General features: G+C 47.7%; 1 protein-coding gene across 1 annotated transcript; it reads right to left on the bottom strand.

Annotated features, from left to right (window-relative positions):
• Positions 1 to 9,223: 9,223 nt before the first annotated feature.
• Positions 9,224 to 13,499, bottom strand: FZD1 (frizzled class receptor 1). The gene has a single exon (XM_075558443.1). The coding sequence runs from the start codon at positions 12,964 to 12,966 to the stop codon at positions 11,029 to 11,031; it is 1,938 nt and encodes a 645-aa protein (XP_075414558.1). The 5' UTR covers positions 12,967 to 13,499; the 3' UTR covers positions 9,224 to 11,028.
• Positions 13,500 to 15,106: the final 1,607 nt, after the last annotated feature.

The following is a 15,106-nucleotide window of genomic DNA, read 5'->3' on the forward strand; positions in this document are numbered from 1 at the left end:
GGTCCAAAGACTGGAATGTACATATGTAAATATATTTATATGTGTGTAGGGAAACAGATCTATGTGCATATATTTATAGGTTTAGTACTAAGGCAGTAGATGGACATTGGGCCTCCATTCAAGTACTTACTCAATGCAAGAACACTTTGTTCTATTAAATTAGCATTCCAGGATGCACAACTTCCCAATATGATTGCTGAAGAAAAGTGTGTGCGTAAGCAAATGTGGTGAAGAAAGCTGACGGTGCCTGGCTATCAAAAGGTATAGCATCTGGGGTCTTAAGGCTCGAAGATAAACAAGTAGCTATCTAGTTCAGAAGCAAAAAAGCCCACATGGAAGAAACACACCACCCTGTGTGACCACGAGCTGTTGAAGAGATCAGGTATCAAGCATCAAGGAACAAAAACGCATATTACTGAAAATGTGGGTGAGTGCAGAGTGGAGACTCAAAGCCCATTCATTGGTAGCCAACCGGACACCCCTTACTGAAGGGTTGTGGGGAGGAGATGAACCAGGCAGGGTGCAGGGTAGCAACGATGAAACATATAACTTTCCTCTAGTTCTTAAATGTTTCCTTCCCCCCCCCCACTATCATGATTCCAATTCTACCTTACACATCTGGCTAGACCAGAGGATGTACATAGGTACAGATAGCAACTGGAAACACAGAGAATCCAGGACGTATGACTCCTTCAGGACCAGTGGTGAGAGTGGCTATACAGGGAGGGTGGAGGGAATGTGGGGTAGAAAGGGGGAACTGATTATAAGAATCTATGTATAGCCTCCTCCCTGGGGGAGGGACAGCAGAGAAGGTTGGGGGAGACAGCAGACAGTGTAATATATGACAAAATAATAGTAATTTTTATGAATGATGAAGGGTTCATGAGGTGGGGGTGGGGAGGGAGGGGAAAAAATGAGCAGCAGATATTAAGGGCTCAAGTAAAAGGCAAATGTTTTGAGAATGGTGACGGCAACAAATGTACATATGTTCTTGACACAATGGATGTATGTATGGATTGTGATAGGAGTTGTATGAGACCCCAATAAAATGATTTAAAAATGTATTTAATTGACTACAATGCAATATCAAGAAGCTTTGATGGTGCAGCTGTTAAGCTGTAGGTAGCTAACAGAAAGGTCAACCCTGGGAACCCACCAGCCACTGCACAGGAGAAAAAGGTGTGGAGTCAGCTTCTTGCTTCTATAAAGAATACAGCCTTGAAAATCCTATAGGGCAGTTCTGGCTGTCCTATAGGACACTCTAAGTTGGAATCAACTTGGAAGCAGAAAACAATAACTTGCAGTATCATTAGATCTGCACCATAAAAGAAAAATTGAAAGTCAAAAGTAAAGCTCATGTTACAGGCATACATATTTCTCAATGGTTTATAAATTTAAAATGTATTGTTATTTTAAAACACCATTACCAACTGCATGTGGGTCAGGGATTTTTTTTAAAGCATATTAAAAGACTCTAGATAGAGTGGAAGAAAAATGTGAGAGACCAACCCCCAAATCATGAAAGAGACCAGTCTTATTTGTTGGGTAGAACCTGGGTAGAACCTCTCAAGACAATGACCCTAGGTCACCTTCCAGATCTGGAACTGAACTCGCCCTGCCACATTAGACTAATCAACCATTTAATATCCAAAGGGTAATATTTATGCAAGGACAAAGTACAGAGGTTTAGGAGAAAAGAAGTGGAAAATAGGAACTGAGGGAGGACGTGGAATGAGTGATGCTAGATTTACAGTGGATGAGTTCAATCAAAATGTGTATGAATATGTAAAACTGATGATCTGCTTTGTAAATCTTTACCCAATGCACAATATGTAAAAACTAAATCAATCCCCTAGACCTAATGTGTAGGTGTGTCCTGAAGTAATAATCTGTGTGACTTTACATTTGTTTGCAATGTTTATGGTTATTATCGTTTTAATCAAAGGATAACAAGATAATACTGTGATTTCAACGGAAGTGCTAACCTTGTATGTGCATTTACAAGAAGGATGACAGTTGAGCAGTTTCAATAGCCAACTTGTGTTCGTGGTGAATTCCAAATTATCTGTGACAACAAAAGGCCTTTGATATAAAAAAAAATAAGGTTGAACAACTTAAAACACATGATGGTCATGCATGGATTGCATGGTTGGTACTCTACATGAGAGAGGTTTTCATAAATACAGCAGAATGTTATGACTTAGTATATCTGCTTCTTTTCCCTCTCTTGATTTAGGAAGAATGCAGACAAAATTTACTCACTTCTGAGGAAAAGCATGACAAAAAAAATCAAGAGATGATATTAAGTCATTTGTGTCAGCCCATACTGGAATTTGTCTTCGCACTTGAAAAACTGCATTATTGTGCAGGAAAATGAAACAGATACAAACTTATACAAAGAAAGCTAACAGTTCCTCATGACTTGATACATGTTAACCTTGACAAAGAAAACAACACACCCTCTCCGCTATCCACTCTGTCTTAGTTCTGCAGTGCTGCTGTAACAGACCTTCAGGTGGATGGCTTTGTCAGACACACGCTTATTCTCTCACAGGTTAGGAAACTGCAAGTCCAAATTCAGAATGCCGGTTGTAAGGGAAGACTTCCTGTCTCAACTCTGGGGGAAGAGCCGCCTGTCTTTTCAACATCTGTGAGCTTGCTATCCTTTGGAGACCTCCATGGGCCTAGGCATCCATCTTTCTCTGAGTTAGAAGGTTCTCAGTGGTAGGGCCCTTCCTCTTTCTTGGTTATAATCAGGGTACCTTCTGTCTGTTTGCTTCTCTCTCTTCTAATCCCATGTAAAATAAAACTAATCTTGTGTAAAATAAAAGATGACACCAGCCACACCCCAGGGAAACTGTTCTTACTTCAGATCATGGTTGTGATCTTCGTTACAACGGATTAGTTGATCACATCATGGGAGATGATTACCTAACAGACAAACCACGGAGAATCACTATTCAGGTTGACATATATTGGAGGAAGGGGGTGGGAGGTGGGCGCAGTTCTTTTCATGACATTCTACACATTGGTTCCCCCAAATTCATGTCCTTGCCACAAGCCCCAATTCCATTCCCTGGCAAAATAGCTATTCATCTGTGAATCTAGAAAACAAGCCATTTTTGCTTCCAACGTGCAATGGTGGAACCAGCACGAGGTGGACATTTGCATTACGAATGGAAAAAAGTGATGGGAACGAAGGGACAATGGGCACCAAGCCAGGAAAAAAACCAGCAGGTTCTCAAGACTTGAAAATCATCCTTTGTTCTCTGAGACCATCTTGGCTAGCATTTCTCAACCTGTGGTTGCAACCCCTTGGAGGATCAAATGACCCTTTCACAGGGGTCGCCCAATTCATACCAGTAGCAAAATTATAGTTATGAAGTAGCGATGAAATTAATTGTATGGTTGGGGGTGTCACCACAACATGAGGAACTGTATTAAAGGGTCGAGGCATTAGGAAGGTTGAGAACCACTGCTCTAGGCAATGACCCTGCCCTTTGGACTCTGGGTGTTGGTCCTATAAGCATATAAGCTTCAGCTTTGCCTTCCAGGCCCCCAAGGAGTACAACTCTGCTTTATTGGCTTTGAGTCGTCCCAGTCTCCTTGCCCAACTGAGTGGCACGCCAGCAGCCCCGCTCCACTGCTTCTTGGGTATGATAGCCCACTGACTACTCAGCTTTGAGCAGCAGACTCACTCAATTCCTCTCTCTAGATAGATAGATAGATAGATAGATAGATAGATAGATAGATAGATAGATAGATAGATTTATACAGCACAAAGAAATCTAACAGCTAATTAATCCACACAGCAGTACAGAAGCCTCAGTTCAACTCACTTCCATGGAACAGTTAATATACTGGAAATCCTTCAACTCACAAGGGCTGCCAGGTCCAAGGTCAAGGAAGCGACAGCTGAGACTTCCCTTGGTCGATGCAGGTAGAATCCACCCATAGGCAGCAAACAGCAGGGTGGGTCACCAACAGTCAGCAGCTCTGGAGCTTAGTGAAGCAGGCCCGGATGGGATATTGAACTCAAGCAATGCAATACAAGAGGATCCACCAGCCTCAAGCTCAATCAACGTACACACCGGCAGCATGGGGAACAGGTCTTGAAGGAACCCCAAGCTCTAGCAACACAATCCACAGGTTGGCTGTCCCACAGGTGGTGTTGCTCACAAGTTGAGACAGAGAACTAGCTAAAGTAGCCTCATGCTGGTCCGATCACCAGAGAGCAAGAGGCGGGGCCTTGCCGAGCCATTTATCTCTTTGTCCTCTAATCAAACTGCAACCTAATTAATCCCACATGTTCCTATTGACCAGGTTGGCACAATAAACCTACCTATCACAGCCTGACTCTATGAAACCTAGAAAGCTGTGGCCCCAACTTTGAAATCCCCAGCCATGGCCCTACTTTTTGAGGCTGAGGTACCTCTGTTTCCCATGCCCCTTGTCTCTTTACCTTTCTGGTTCCTTAGTCTCTCGGCCCCTTGCCCCAAAAGGGCCTGTAAGGTTGGCTTGGCCTCTGCTCTGAATAGGCCATGTGAGCAGTTTCTTATCTCTGCTGATAGAAGCCTGCGTGTACCACACTCCAGCAGGAAGTCTGACTGAAGGCACGCAGGGTGCATGCACCTCGAGCACCCTGCCATGCTGTCTCATGCAGTCCCCTGGTTCTGCTGCTGCTGTTGCTCAGCCTCAGCGTCCCACCATCTATGCCACTTCCAAACTTAGAGGTCGCCTCACTTCCTTCTGTAGCCTCAGAATTGCCTGGCATGTTCATAATTCTACCAATAATCTCTCTTACTGTCAGGCATTTTAAACTCTCCCAGCCTCTAGGTATTAACCAATTCCAAAACCGAGTCCCTATCTTTGGTCTCTGTTGGTGCAGCATTCTACTCCCGGTGCCAAGTCTGCCTGCCTATGTCCAGTGCTGCTGGAACACACATCCCACAGTGGTTGGCTTTCACAAGAAGGGATTTATTCTCTCAGTTTAGGAAGCTAGACGTCCAAACTCAGGGTGTCAGCTCCAGGGGAAGGCTTTCCTCTCTGGGACTGCCCTAGGGGCGGTCTTTGGGGTTGGCATCCCATGGAGATCCCCGTGGATCTTGGGATCAGTCTGTTCCTGGGTCTGGGTGTTTCTTCAGCTCGGGGGGCGGGGGGGGGGTACCCCAGGACAAAAGAACACGCTCCACTTCCAGCACCTCTTTGTTGGCAGCAGTTTCTCTATAGATTCACTTCCCTCTCTCTTTTTTAATGTCTTATAAGCTAAAGGGGGATGTAGGTATCTGCAGGCAATTCCCTTTGTATCTGATGAGGGTTGTGAGCTGCATAAGAATGTTGCATCCCGCCCTAGTCCTTTACAGCTGATGGGCAGGTCTCATTAGAACTCCTCATGATGGGTGGAGGGGAGGTGATTACCTAACTGCCAACCCACTGAAAATCCCAAATTGATGAGTATTTTGGGTAGACACAATTTACAACACCTTCTAAGGTAATACTTTTAGAATGTTTTATGGAAATAACCACTTTCCCTGATTTCATGAGTTCTAAGAACAAGGCTTGGTGTTCAGTTAGATTCCAATCATCTGTATCTGTCCCTTTTCCAATCATCTCATATGCCCCTTTTATTCAGGAGGAAAAGGATGAAGGTAGAATGACTAAAATATTCAAGATGGTTTGTTGCACTCAATGTTCCACTCAGTTTCTGATTATTGAATTCACCATAAAAACCAATTAAAAGGGTTATGGTAATTGGCTTTTCAACTCGAGATGAAAAAGGGTGGAAGCAGAGCGGGAAATTGAATACTGTGGACAACATATAAATTTTAATTCTATTTCACAGGGATACAATTTAATGTACCGAATAGGATGACCCATCATTTCAGTTGGAACTTCCTTGTCCCATGTTTCAAGAAACCTTCCCATCCTGGGCAAACCTTGATGGCTGGTTACCCTGTCTGAGTGACGAGTTTTTGACAAGAATACTTGTTTGAAGTTAACTTGAAAAAAAAAAAAATCATTTTCCAAGGGTTGGAAAGATAGGGTTTAAAAAAAAAAGTCCCTACATCTGCTTTTCAAGGGAAAAAAAATCTTGTATTGATGGAAGAAAATGATCAGGAAACACTTGGCACTTGGAATCTAACTAGGGCTGCGGGCTGGTCTGACCCTCAGGTGTTTCCCTGCAGCCTTTGTGGAGATGAGAATTTCCAAGGGCAAGAGAACAGCCGTCTCCAAGTGCTGCATTTAAACAAGAACACACGGCCAACTTGAAAGGTAATAAAGGCCACGCTTTGTCTATGGGGGGATCCTGCCGTTATTCCCCTGCAAATTTAATTCAAACAGGCATCGAGATCTGAAACATGGAGATAGCCACAAATTAGAGGATACTTGGATTTTTTTTAAAAGGAAAGAAATCCAGGCCACAGCGAACGATCTGAAAGCAGCACAGTGGCTTCTTTTCATGTTAGTCACGACAGTGCTCAGAACATGTTTTGAAAGTGTATACTGTGACTTTCTTGAGATTTTCTTTATATGAAATATGCACCTTATACATTTTACAACTTACAGATAGAAGCACTTGGCATCTAGAAGGATTAGCAAGACCTAAAGTCCATCTAATGTTATTTGGATTTTATCAGTCAAAAATGTAACTCTTTTGAATGCTACCATGTTAAATGTAACGATTTAGAGAAAACTTGTATGATAAAACTCCAACCCGACCTATGCACAAAAGTCCCTGAAGGAAAGGCTTCTATCATAGCAACTTGATTATTGAATGGAGTAGGGACACTTGTCACCATAGATTGCCATAAAACTTTCAAAATTCAGTCTGGTGGCTATGTCTTCTAACCCACATCACTACAATTGTTATGCCTTAAACCATTCATTGAAAAAGATCTGACTGATGTGAATCAGCAAATTTAAGAGAATCCTGAGTCATTCAATTCAAGTACTGTCCTTCGAATTTTATGTGCTATTGGCACCTGCCAAGAGTTTAAAATGTTGAAGTCGCCAAAATAATAATATCCCCTGCTCCATACTTCTCTTGTAAAATTCCACTTCAAAGGTAAAATAAAAGCTTTAAATTTAAAGTAGTACTGTAATTCCTTTTGACTAATTTATCTGGAGAATTCTTACATCATATGTCATCCATAACTTATTCGGGATCTACTGGGTTAATCTTGACTCTGATGTTAATGTATTCTGCAAAGATTTCAAGACAACTCTAGCAGTGACCAACTCCAGACACATGCAAGGATCACATTGTTTCTACTTTGAAAACCCCAGTTACACAGATTATTAGAAATAGTAGAGATGCCATGACTTTTAATTAACTGCATGCAGATGGGCTGGAGTTGGAGACAAGCATAGAAAAGCTGGCACCATATTTTAAAAAGCAAATCTATATCCAGGTTGAAGCATGGCATCAGGAAACGTGATCTGAAGTCAGGCCCTGAAATAGTTTGTGGTTCAGTGTTTCTCCTAATTGGCCACCAACTCTTCTCTGGGGTCTCCTTTCCCAGTTAATTCCTGGACTTTTAGGAATGAAGCAGCAGCAATGGGAGGCCCCAGTGCTCCATGGAGACAAGACAAAAGGACCAGAACTGGAAAGTCTGCCTGATAAGTGACATCCCCAGGACCAGCTGAAATAACCAGCCCAGGTCTTTTGTATATACTTGCACTGGCTGGCTTTGAGATTGAATAGATGACTCTCTGCCCCTACAAAATTAAGGCTGAAAATTGCTGTTTGGTGGTGGTGGTTTTTTTGTTTTTTGTTTTGTTAAGCGTCTCAGCAAGCTTTTCTATACTACATAATACATTTGCTCCAAAAGCTGAATCAAGCACACCGGGAGGGGGAAAACTGACTCCAATTGAGAGCTGGTTTTGAAAAAATAAAATAGGCAAATCAAACCACCCCAAAATAGGGCTTGTCATAGAAGCAGCATGCTAATGTGACAATATTCCTGGAGCTTTGTGGTTTTCCAGGCAAGTCCATTTTGCCAGCAGTGTTCTGAGAAACAAAAGAATACATTGGCTCTCTATGGCACGACACAATCGAAAATAGTTTTCTAAAAACAAGGTGTGATAGTCATTTGAAAATCTTTTCTGTAACTATTGAAATTCAGAATAGAAACCTTTCAGCATCAAATTTATAACTACACCAGTCCCTGGATACCACAAATAAAAAAAAATTTTAGCTTTAATACTCATTCCTTAGTGAAAACCAACAGTATTTAAAAGGGAAAAAAATCCCATTTGGCCCCAAAATTATTATTTTGGCTGTCTATACAGCAGTGCCTTCCTGGGTATTTATATTATTTTAATAAGTTAAATTTTCATCTTCCTACATTAAATTGAGCAATATATTTGTTCTATCAATTACATTTTTCATTTGCCTTAAAATGAATGACAGAAGGCAACTGCCTTATAAACATGAAGGTAGCTCCAATGCATGGCCCACATTTTAGTTTCTTGCCATATATCACAAAATGTTTTCATGGGATAATTTAATAAAGATATTTTGCTCCTTTAAAAGAATGAGACTAGATTTCCCAAGGCATCTGAGGTTTCCCATTGCCATTTCCCATAGCCTCATTTCCATAATGTAAAATGTACAAATATTGTACGTCTATTTTCTAAAAATCAGGGTGTGTGTACTTACACAAATTCTCAGACTAATTCCTCTTGGAGAAAGTTCCTTGAACAATTTTTTAAAGGGATCTTCAGAAGCAACTACCAAAATAGCTAATTCAACTGCTGCTTAAAATTCTTATCAACAGTCATTTAACCATTTGTTGATTGCCTAGCTATGGTTTCAGAATATGTAAAATGGTAGAAAAAGAGAGCATTTCATTAAAATCGTGGCAAAAGTAATGGTTAATGATTTTAAATTAAACCTCCATATCATAAAGTCATGTAAATTGATCCGTGGAATAAAAAAGGTTTAATATTAACATGAGAGTTCCTATAATAATCTGCTTTGGGTAAAGAAATAACTGGCAAACTTCTGTTTTCCACTGTTATAACAAACTGATCTTTTCTTGGGATTTCACAAGGCCTATTACCATGCAAATAGCTAATTCTCTGGGAAGACTGGCCTAAAGGTTTCAGTAGACTTCCACTGAATTCCTGCATTTTTATACTGGGATTTACCTATGAGCCGCTGAAATGCAGAGTGCAGGCAGTTCAAGCTCTAACATTTTCAGGCACAAACACCGTGTAATTTTGTACAAAACTTTGATTTTTTTATTTGAGAAATTAAAAATATGATATTATATATATATAAACTTCTATTCCTCTATAAATATAGATGATCTTGTGATAGTGAACAGAATAAATGCATACCAAGTTCAAAAACATGGTCACGTTGGGGATGACAAACACGGAGGGGTTTAGTTCCTAAGTACCGGCGGCATGTGATAAACTCTTACAAGTTTCAAAGAATACAACCAGGAGGATGACTTTCCCCTCCTTTCCAAAGAGAACAGAAGAGAATCATTTTCAATGGCTTTGAGAGATTTACATTTGACACATTTCTGCAAATCTGTAAAAGGAGCACACAGGAGTAGCAGCTGGCGGCCAGCAGCAGCATCCTCACACATGCATGTCAATTATTTTGTTTCCTTGAAAGCTAACCCCATTCCATTTTCCCACCTGCCTTTCTCCTCGTGAAATCTTACCTATTTTTGTGGTGTCCATTTCTCCTCCCTTGAGATGTGAACAGTAATCTTAAATTTAAAGTGTACTACTTGTACCTTTTAAGTTTCTGATATAGGTCTAATCATTATTTGATTAAAAATAAGAAAATAGCACTCCATTTGGAGAAAGGTCTATTACACTGATCATCTTAAAAGTTTTCATCTGCAGTTAATGGTGTGCTGTCCGGTCAAGGAAAGCAGACCAACTCGGTAACAAAGCTTCCCAGGTGAACTCTATGCTTTCATTTGACTGAGGAGCAAGAGCTGAATGCTTGGGCCGCTCAGTACGACAGGCCGAATGCCAGGCATCGGTGTGCAATTAGAATGAACATTTTATAAACCCCAGCTTCGGTCTCTCTCAGCCCACACAAAGCTTCGTGCCTCTTCCCAAATCTCTGTAACCACATCTTTCCATGACGCTGACCAAACCCATACCAGGTTTTAGACACTAGGAAGCGAAAATGAGCTCATCCACCAAAAATCAGACTTCAAAAAGTTTGGCATTGGCTGTCCCACTCGCCGGCTAACCTTCTTGGGTGTGAGTGTCTGGAAGCTGAAGATTGTGTGCGACAGGCTGAGACGGCCGGTACCCACACCCACACCCGCGGGCCACTACTGAACTGGGGAGGGGGGGGGGGTGACAAGGCTCCGGAGATAGAAAAGCCAAGCCGGCGTCAGGAAGTCAGAGGGACAGGCTTCGAAATCTACCCTCCGGGTGAGGGCGGAATTGGAATGGACTGGGGCACACCCCCGACTTTGGAAGTACCTAAAGAATCCCCACCCCAAGCCTAGAAGGGAATGGGAGAAAGAAAGGCTGTGGGAAGCCACCCAGCCCCCACACCCCAGCCCAAGCAGCCCCCCGCAGGGCTGGGCTCCCCAGGAGCAGGGGGCACAGCAGAGGGCAGGGGGGGTACCCCGGGAGAGTGAGAGGGGTGGGGTATTTTCCCCTCTTTCCCCTACTCTTGCCTTTTTCAATACTCTGAATTAGGCACGAAGGAAAAGACTCAAAATAATTAAACTGCTCTAAATAATTAAAATAATAATAAAAACAAACAAAAAACTTGTGATCGGCTGTCATTTAAATACAAATATACTTACAAAAATCTTACACAGGCTATTTACAATCACCAAAAAAAAAAACAAAAAACAACGGTACAGAGAGGACTCCATTCATCTCCCCCTCTCAGCAGTCGGAACCTGGGGCCCTTTGCCCCCAAGGAAGAGCTTCTGCAGGCCGTGTTGTTCAAAGAAGTCTGCAAAAGTGTGAGAGGCTGGCTCTGATGGGATTCCTGGGGCCGGCTTTGGGGGAGGGGCGGGTGGCTGTCCGGTCTCAGACAGTGGTCTCCCCCTGTTTGCTATTGGTAAGCCGGGTATAGAATTTCCTCCAGGAGTTGAGAGTCTTGCCAGACCAGATCCAGAAGCCCGACGTGATGCCCACGATCAGCGTCATAAGATACTTGATCATAAAGACGGTGAAGTCGGGGCTCATAGGTGGGTGCGGCGGTGGGCCCCCACCTGCCTGGAGGTGAGGGCAGGGGATGGCGTAGCTCTTGCAGCTCTGGGCCACCCAGCTGCGCTCCCACTGGTCCCGGAAGGCCTGCTCATAGAAGTAGCAGGCGATGACGATGGTGGCGGGCACCGTGTAGAGCACCGAGAAGACCCCGATGCGCACCATGAGCTTCTCCAGCTTCTCTGTCTTGGTGCCGTCGTGCTTCATGATGGTGCGGATGCGGAAGAGGGACACGAAGCCGGCCAGCAGGAAGGACGTGCCTATGAACAGGTAGACGAAAAGGGGCGCCAGCACAAAGCCGCGCAGTGCGTCTACGTTGTTGAGCCCCACGAAGCACACCCCGCTCAGCACGTCGCCGTCTACCTGGCCCAGCGCCAGGATGGTGATGGTCTTGATGGCGGGCACGGCCCAGGCAGCCAGGTGGAAGTACTGCGAGTTGGCCTCGATGGCCTCGTGGCCCCACTTCATGCCGGCCGCCAGGAACCAGGTGAGCGACAGGATGACCCACCAGATGGAGCTGGCCATGCTGAAGAAGTAGAGCATCATGAAGAGGATGGTGCAGCCCTCCTTCTTGGTGCCCTGCGCCACCGTGCGCGCCCCGTCCTCGGCGAACTTGTCGTTACACACCACCCGGTCCTCCAGCAGGAAGCCGGCGATGTAGGCCACGGCCACGGCCGTGTAGCAGCCCGAAAGGAAGATGATGGGCCGCTCGGGGTAACTGAAGCGCCGCATGTCCACCAGGTACGTGAGCACCGTGAAGAGCGTGGAGGCGCAGCACAGCACCGACCAGATGCCGATCCAGGTGCGCGAGAAGCGCAGCTCCTCGGGCCCGAAGTACATGAGGCCGTACACTTTGGTCGGCTCACAGGGCGCCCCGCAGTCCTTCTCCCCCAGAAAGTGATAGTTGAGGTAGGAGGGCACCTTGAGGGCGCGCGGACAGGAGAATTTGCCTCGCTCAGATGCGCCGGCGCCCCCAGGAAAGCCACCGCCGCCGCGGTGCCCCCCACCGCCGTACTGGGGATTGCTGGTCCAGAACTCGGGCAGCAGCGAGGGCGTCGGGGTCCCCTTGTCCGACGTGTTCTGACCCACGCACAGCTCGCCGGCTCCGTGCACCGGGAACTTCTCGCACTTGAGCGTGTCGGGCCATTGGAAGCCGAACTTGTTCATGAGCGCCTCGCAGCCCTGGCGCGCGCGCTCGCAGAGGGAGCGGCAGGGCGGCAGCGCCTGCTCCAGCACCGTGCACACGGGCGCGTACATGGAGCACAGGAAGAACTTGAGCTCGGCCGAGCACTGCACCTTCACCAGCGGGTAGAACTGGTGCACCTCGAGGCCCGCGTCCTCCTGGTTCGTGTGGCCCAGCAGGTTGGGCATGATGGTCTGGTTGTACGCGATGTCCGTGCACAGCGGGATGGAGATGGGCTGGCAGTAGCCGTGGTCCGGGATGGAGATGCCCCGCTCGCCGTTGTACTGCTGCCCGCTCGGCTGCTGCGGCGGCGCCGGCGGCGGGGGCTGCTGGCCCGGCCCGGGCCCCTGCCCCGCCGCCTGCGCCTGCACCCCCAGCAGCAGGGGCGCCTCCAGCAGCCACAGCAGCAGCCACAGCCGGCGCGCCAATCTCCCGGGCTCAGCTGGGGGGCGCCGATGGCGGTCCCCGTCCCCGCTCCCCTCCGCCGCCGGGCCGGCCCGGAGCGCCCCGGCACAAAGTTCCCAGCTCCCGCCGGCGGCGGCCCGGGACTTGTTAGGCGCCTCCTCCTCAGCCATACTTTTTCGCCTCCTTTCTGGGCGCCGCTGGGCTGGAGCTCGCGGCCGGGCTGCTGGCGGCGGCCCCCCCTGCGCCCGGGGCGATCTCCGCGGCGCCCCGGCCCTCCGCGGAGCTCCCGTCGCGCTCAGCCCGCTCCCCCGGCTCCTGCTCCGCGTCCCGCAGCCGCCGCCGCCGCGGAAACTTGCGATTCATGAAGCGCGGGCGGCGGGGAAAGCCCGGGTGGCTCCCGCGCGCCGGGGTCTCGTCCCGCCTCCGGGGCCCTCGGCTCGCTGGCTCGCGGCTGGCGGCGCCGGGCTAGTGGCCACGGCCCCGTAGAGCGCACAACTCCGGGCAGCCCCGGGGCCTCGGCTCCCCCGTGCGCCTCCGCCTCCTCCTCCGCCGCCGCCGCCTGACCATTGGTGTCAATCCCTCAACTCGCTCCCTCTCCTCTCTCGCGCGCGCCCTCCGACCGGTTTCCAGGCGCCCCGCAGTCTGTCTTTCACCAAGAGGGAGGAGCCTTGAAACCGACGCAGAGCTGGATGCTCAGGGACCGTCGCCCAATCGCCGCACCAGCTTTCCGGCGCAAAGGGCTCCAACCGCCTGGTTCCGTGGGCGAACGCGGGCGGCGGCGGGCGGGAGGGCGGGCGGAGAAAAGGAGGAGCGGGGAGGAGGGAGGAGGAGGAGGCGGAGGCGGAGGGGCGAGTGCTGGTGGAGGCAGAGCGCTCACTGCTCAGGCACAAAGAGCGGGTTTGCTGGGAAGCGGGGCGGGCTTGGTTGCCTGTGCTTTTGCGGAAGAAAAGGCGAGGACACGTAGGAGAAGGGTCCCGCATGCTGCTGGAAATAATGAATAGGAGCCGGCGGGACTTGGCTGTTCTTTCTGTGACCCGTTTTCCAGGTTTAAAATCCGGATCTTCGCGCTGGTTACAGGCTGCAACCCCCGCGCTGCGGGGGGAGCAGATGTCTGTAACTTAAGGAGTGCATGGCTTCCTCTGAGTTCTTGTCTGTCGAGGTTTTTCTTAAACTATTGCTCTAATAAACCCCGGCTGGGTTTGGCGGGCTTTGGACGCGCCATTTCCCCACAGAGGGAAGAAAAACAACCACAAAGCAAACTTTAAAAAGAAAAGTCAGAAGCTCTGTCTGCTACTGTCATTCATGCAGCCAAGCCCTCTTTTCCCTCCTCCGTTAGCCAAGTCAGACACAAAAGCAAAGGAAGATTATCCATTCCTATCTAGAGAGTTAAAAAGGAAGCGGTGGGGAAGCCTCTTAGTCTGAGGGAGTGTCCCCTGCGTGCGAGAACCCAGCCGTCCGGGCCGTAGAGCGGGGCCAGACTGGCGCACAGTGGGCCTCGGTCCTTGGGGGTTTACCTGATCCCCGGGAAGCCCAGGGGACGGCCCACCTCTCTTCTGACAACGCCCAGTGGGCTTCCACTGGCTGGGCGGCGGCGGCAAAACTTAGGCCAGGGAGGTAGGACTGGTGATGTCCATATCTGGAAGCAAACTGCATTTTCCTTTCTACTTCCAAAGTCACACGTTCCATTTAGGGCAGGTAGAGAGGTGCGTTCCCTGGTTGCTTCCATGTAGGATTTTCAACTGAGGTTTCAGCTATGGGACTTTGTCGTCCTGTAAGTGCCATTGTATTATTCATTCTACCAAGAATTTGTTGGTCTATGATTACAACTCTATCTGGAGACGCTTTTCCCTAATTGTTTTCTCTGAGGGGTCCATCCACTCATTGGGTTAATAAATATTTACCAAGCGCCTACTAAACTATAAGCATTGTTAAGTAGCCGGGTGCAAAGATGAGTAAAACATGGCCCAGCTGGAGAGGAGGGTGCGGCGGCAGGAGGCCCAGATGTGTTAGCCCGATAGAGCCATGCTGGCCCCAAAACAGACACCTCAAGAGAAGCACCCTGCGGTGCCCTGGCCGGTAAGGGTGTTAAAGGGAGAGCTGGATGAGCCTGCAAGACTCAACTCTGCCTAACCTGCTGGTGGGGGCCACAGTATCCCTGGGAGAAGCAATAGAAAGGGACTCATCCCGCATGAAAAAGAACTTTACCACAATTGTATAGGCAAGAGGGTACTATTCAACGTTGCTTTCCCTCAGAGTAACAGGATCGGTTTAGACATTGGAAGAATAACTGGTTTCCAGATGATGGGAAAG

This window comes from Tenrec ecaudatus, chromosome 9 (genome assembly GCF_050624435.1).
Source record: "Tenrec ecaudatus isolate mTenEca1 chromosome 9, mTenEca1.hap1, whole genome shotgun sequence".
NCBI lineage: Eukaryota > Metazoa > Chordata > Mammalia > Afrosoricida > Tenrecidae > Tenrec > Tenrec ecaudatus.

Bases quoted from the DNA above. Each gene is read 5' to 3' on its own strand.
- FZD1 (XM_075558443.1), bottom strand. From the start codon at position 12,966: ATGGCTGAGGAGGAGGCGCCTAACAAGTCCCGGGCCGCCGCCGGCGGG.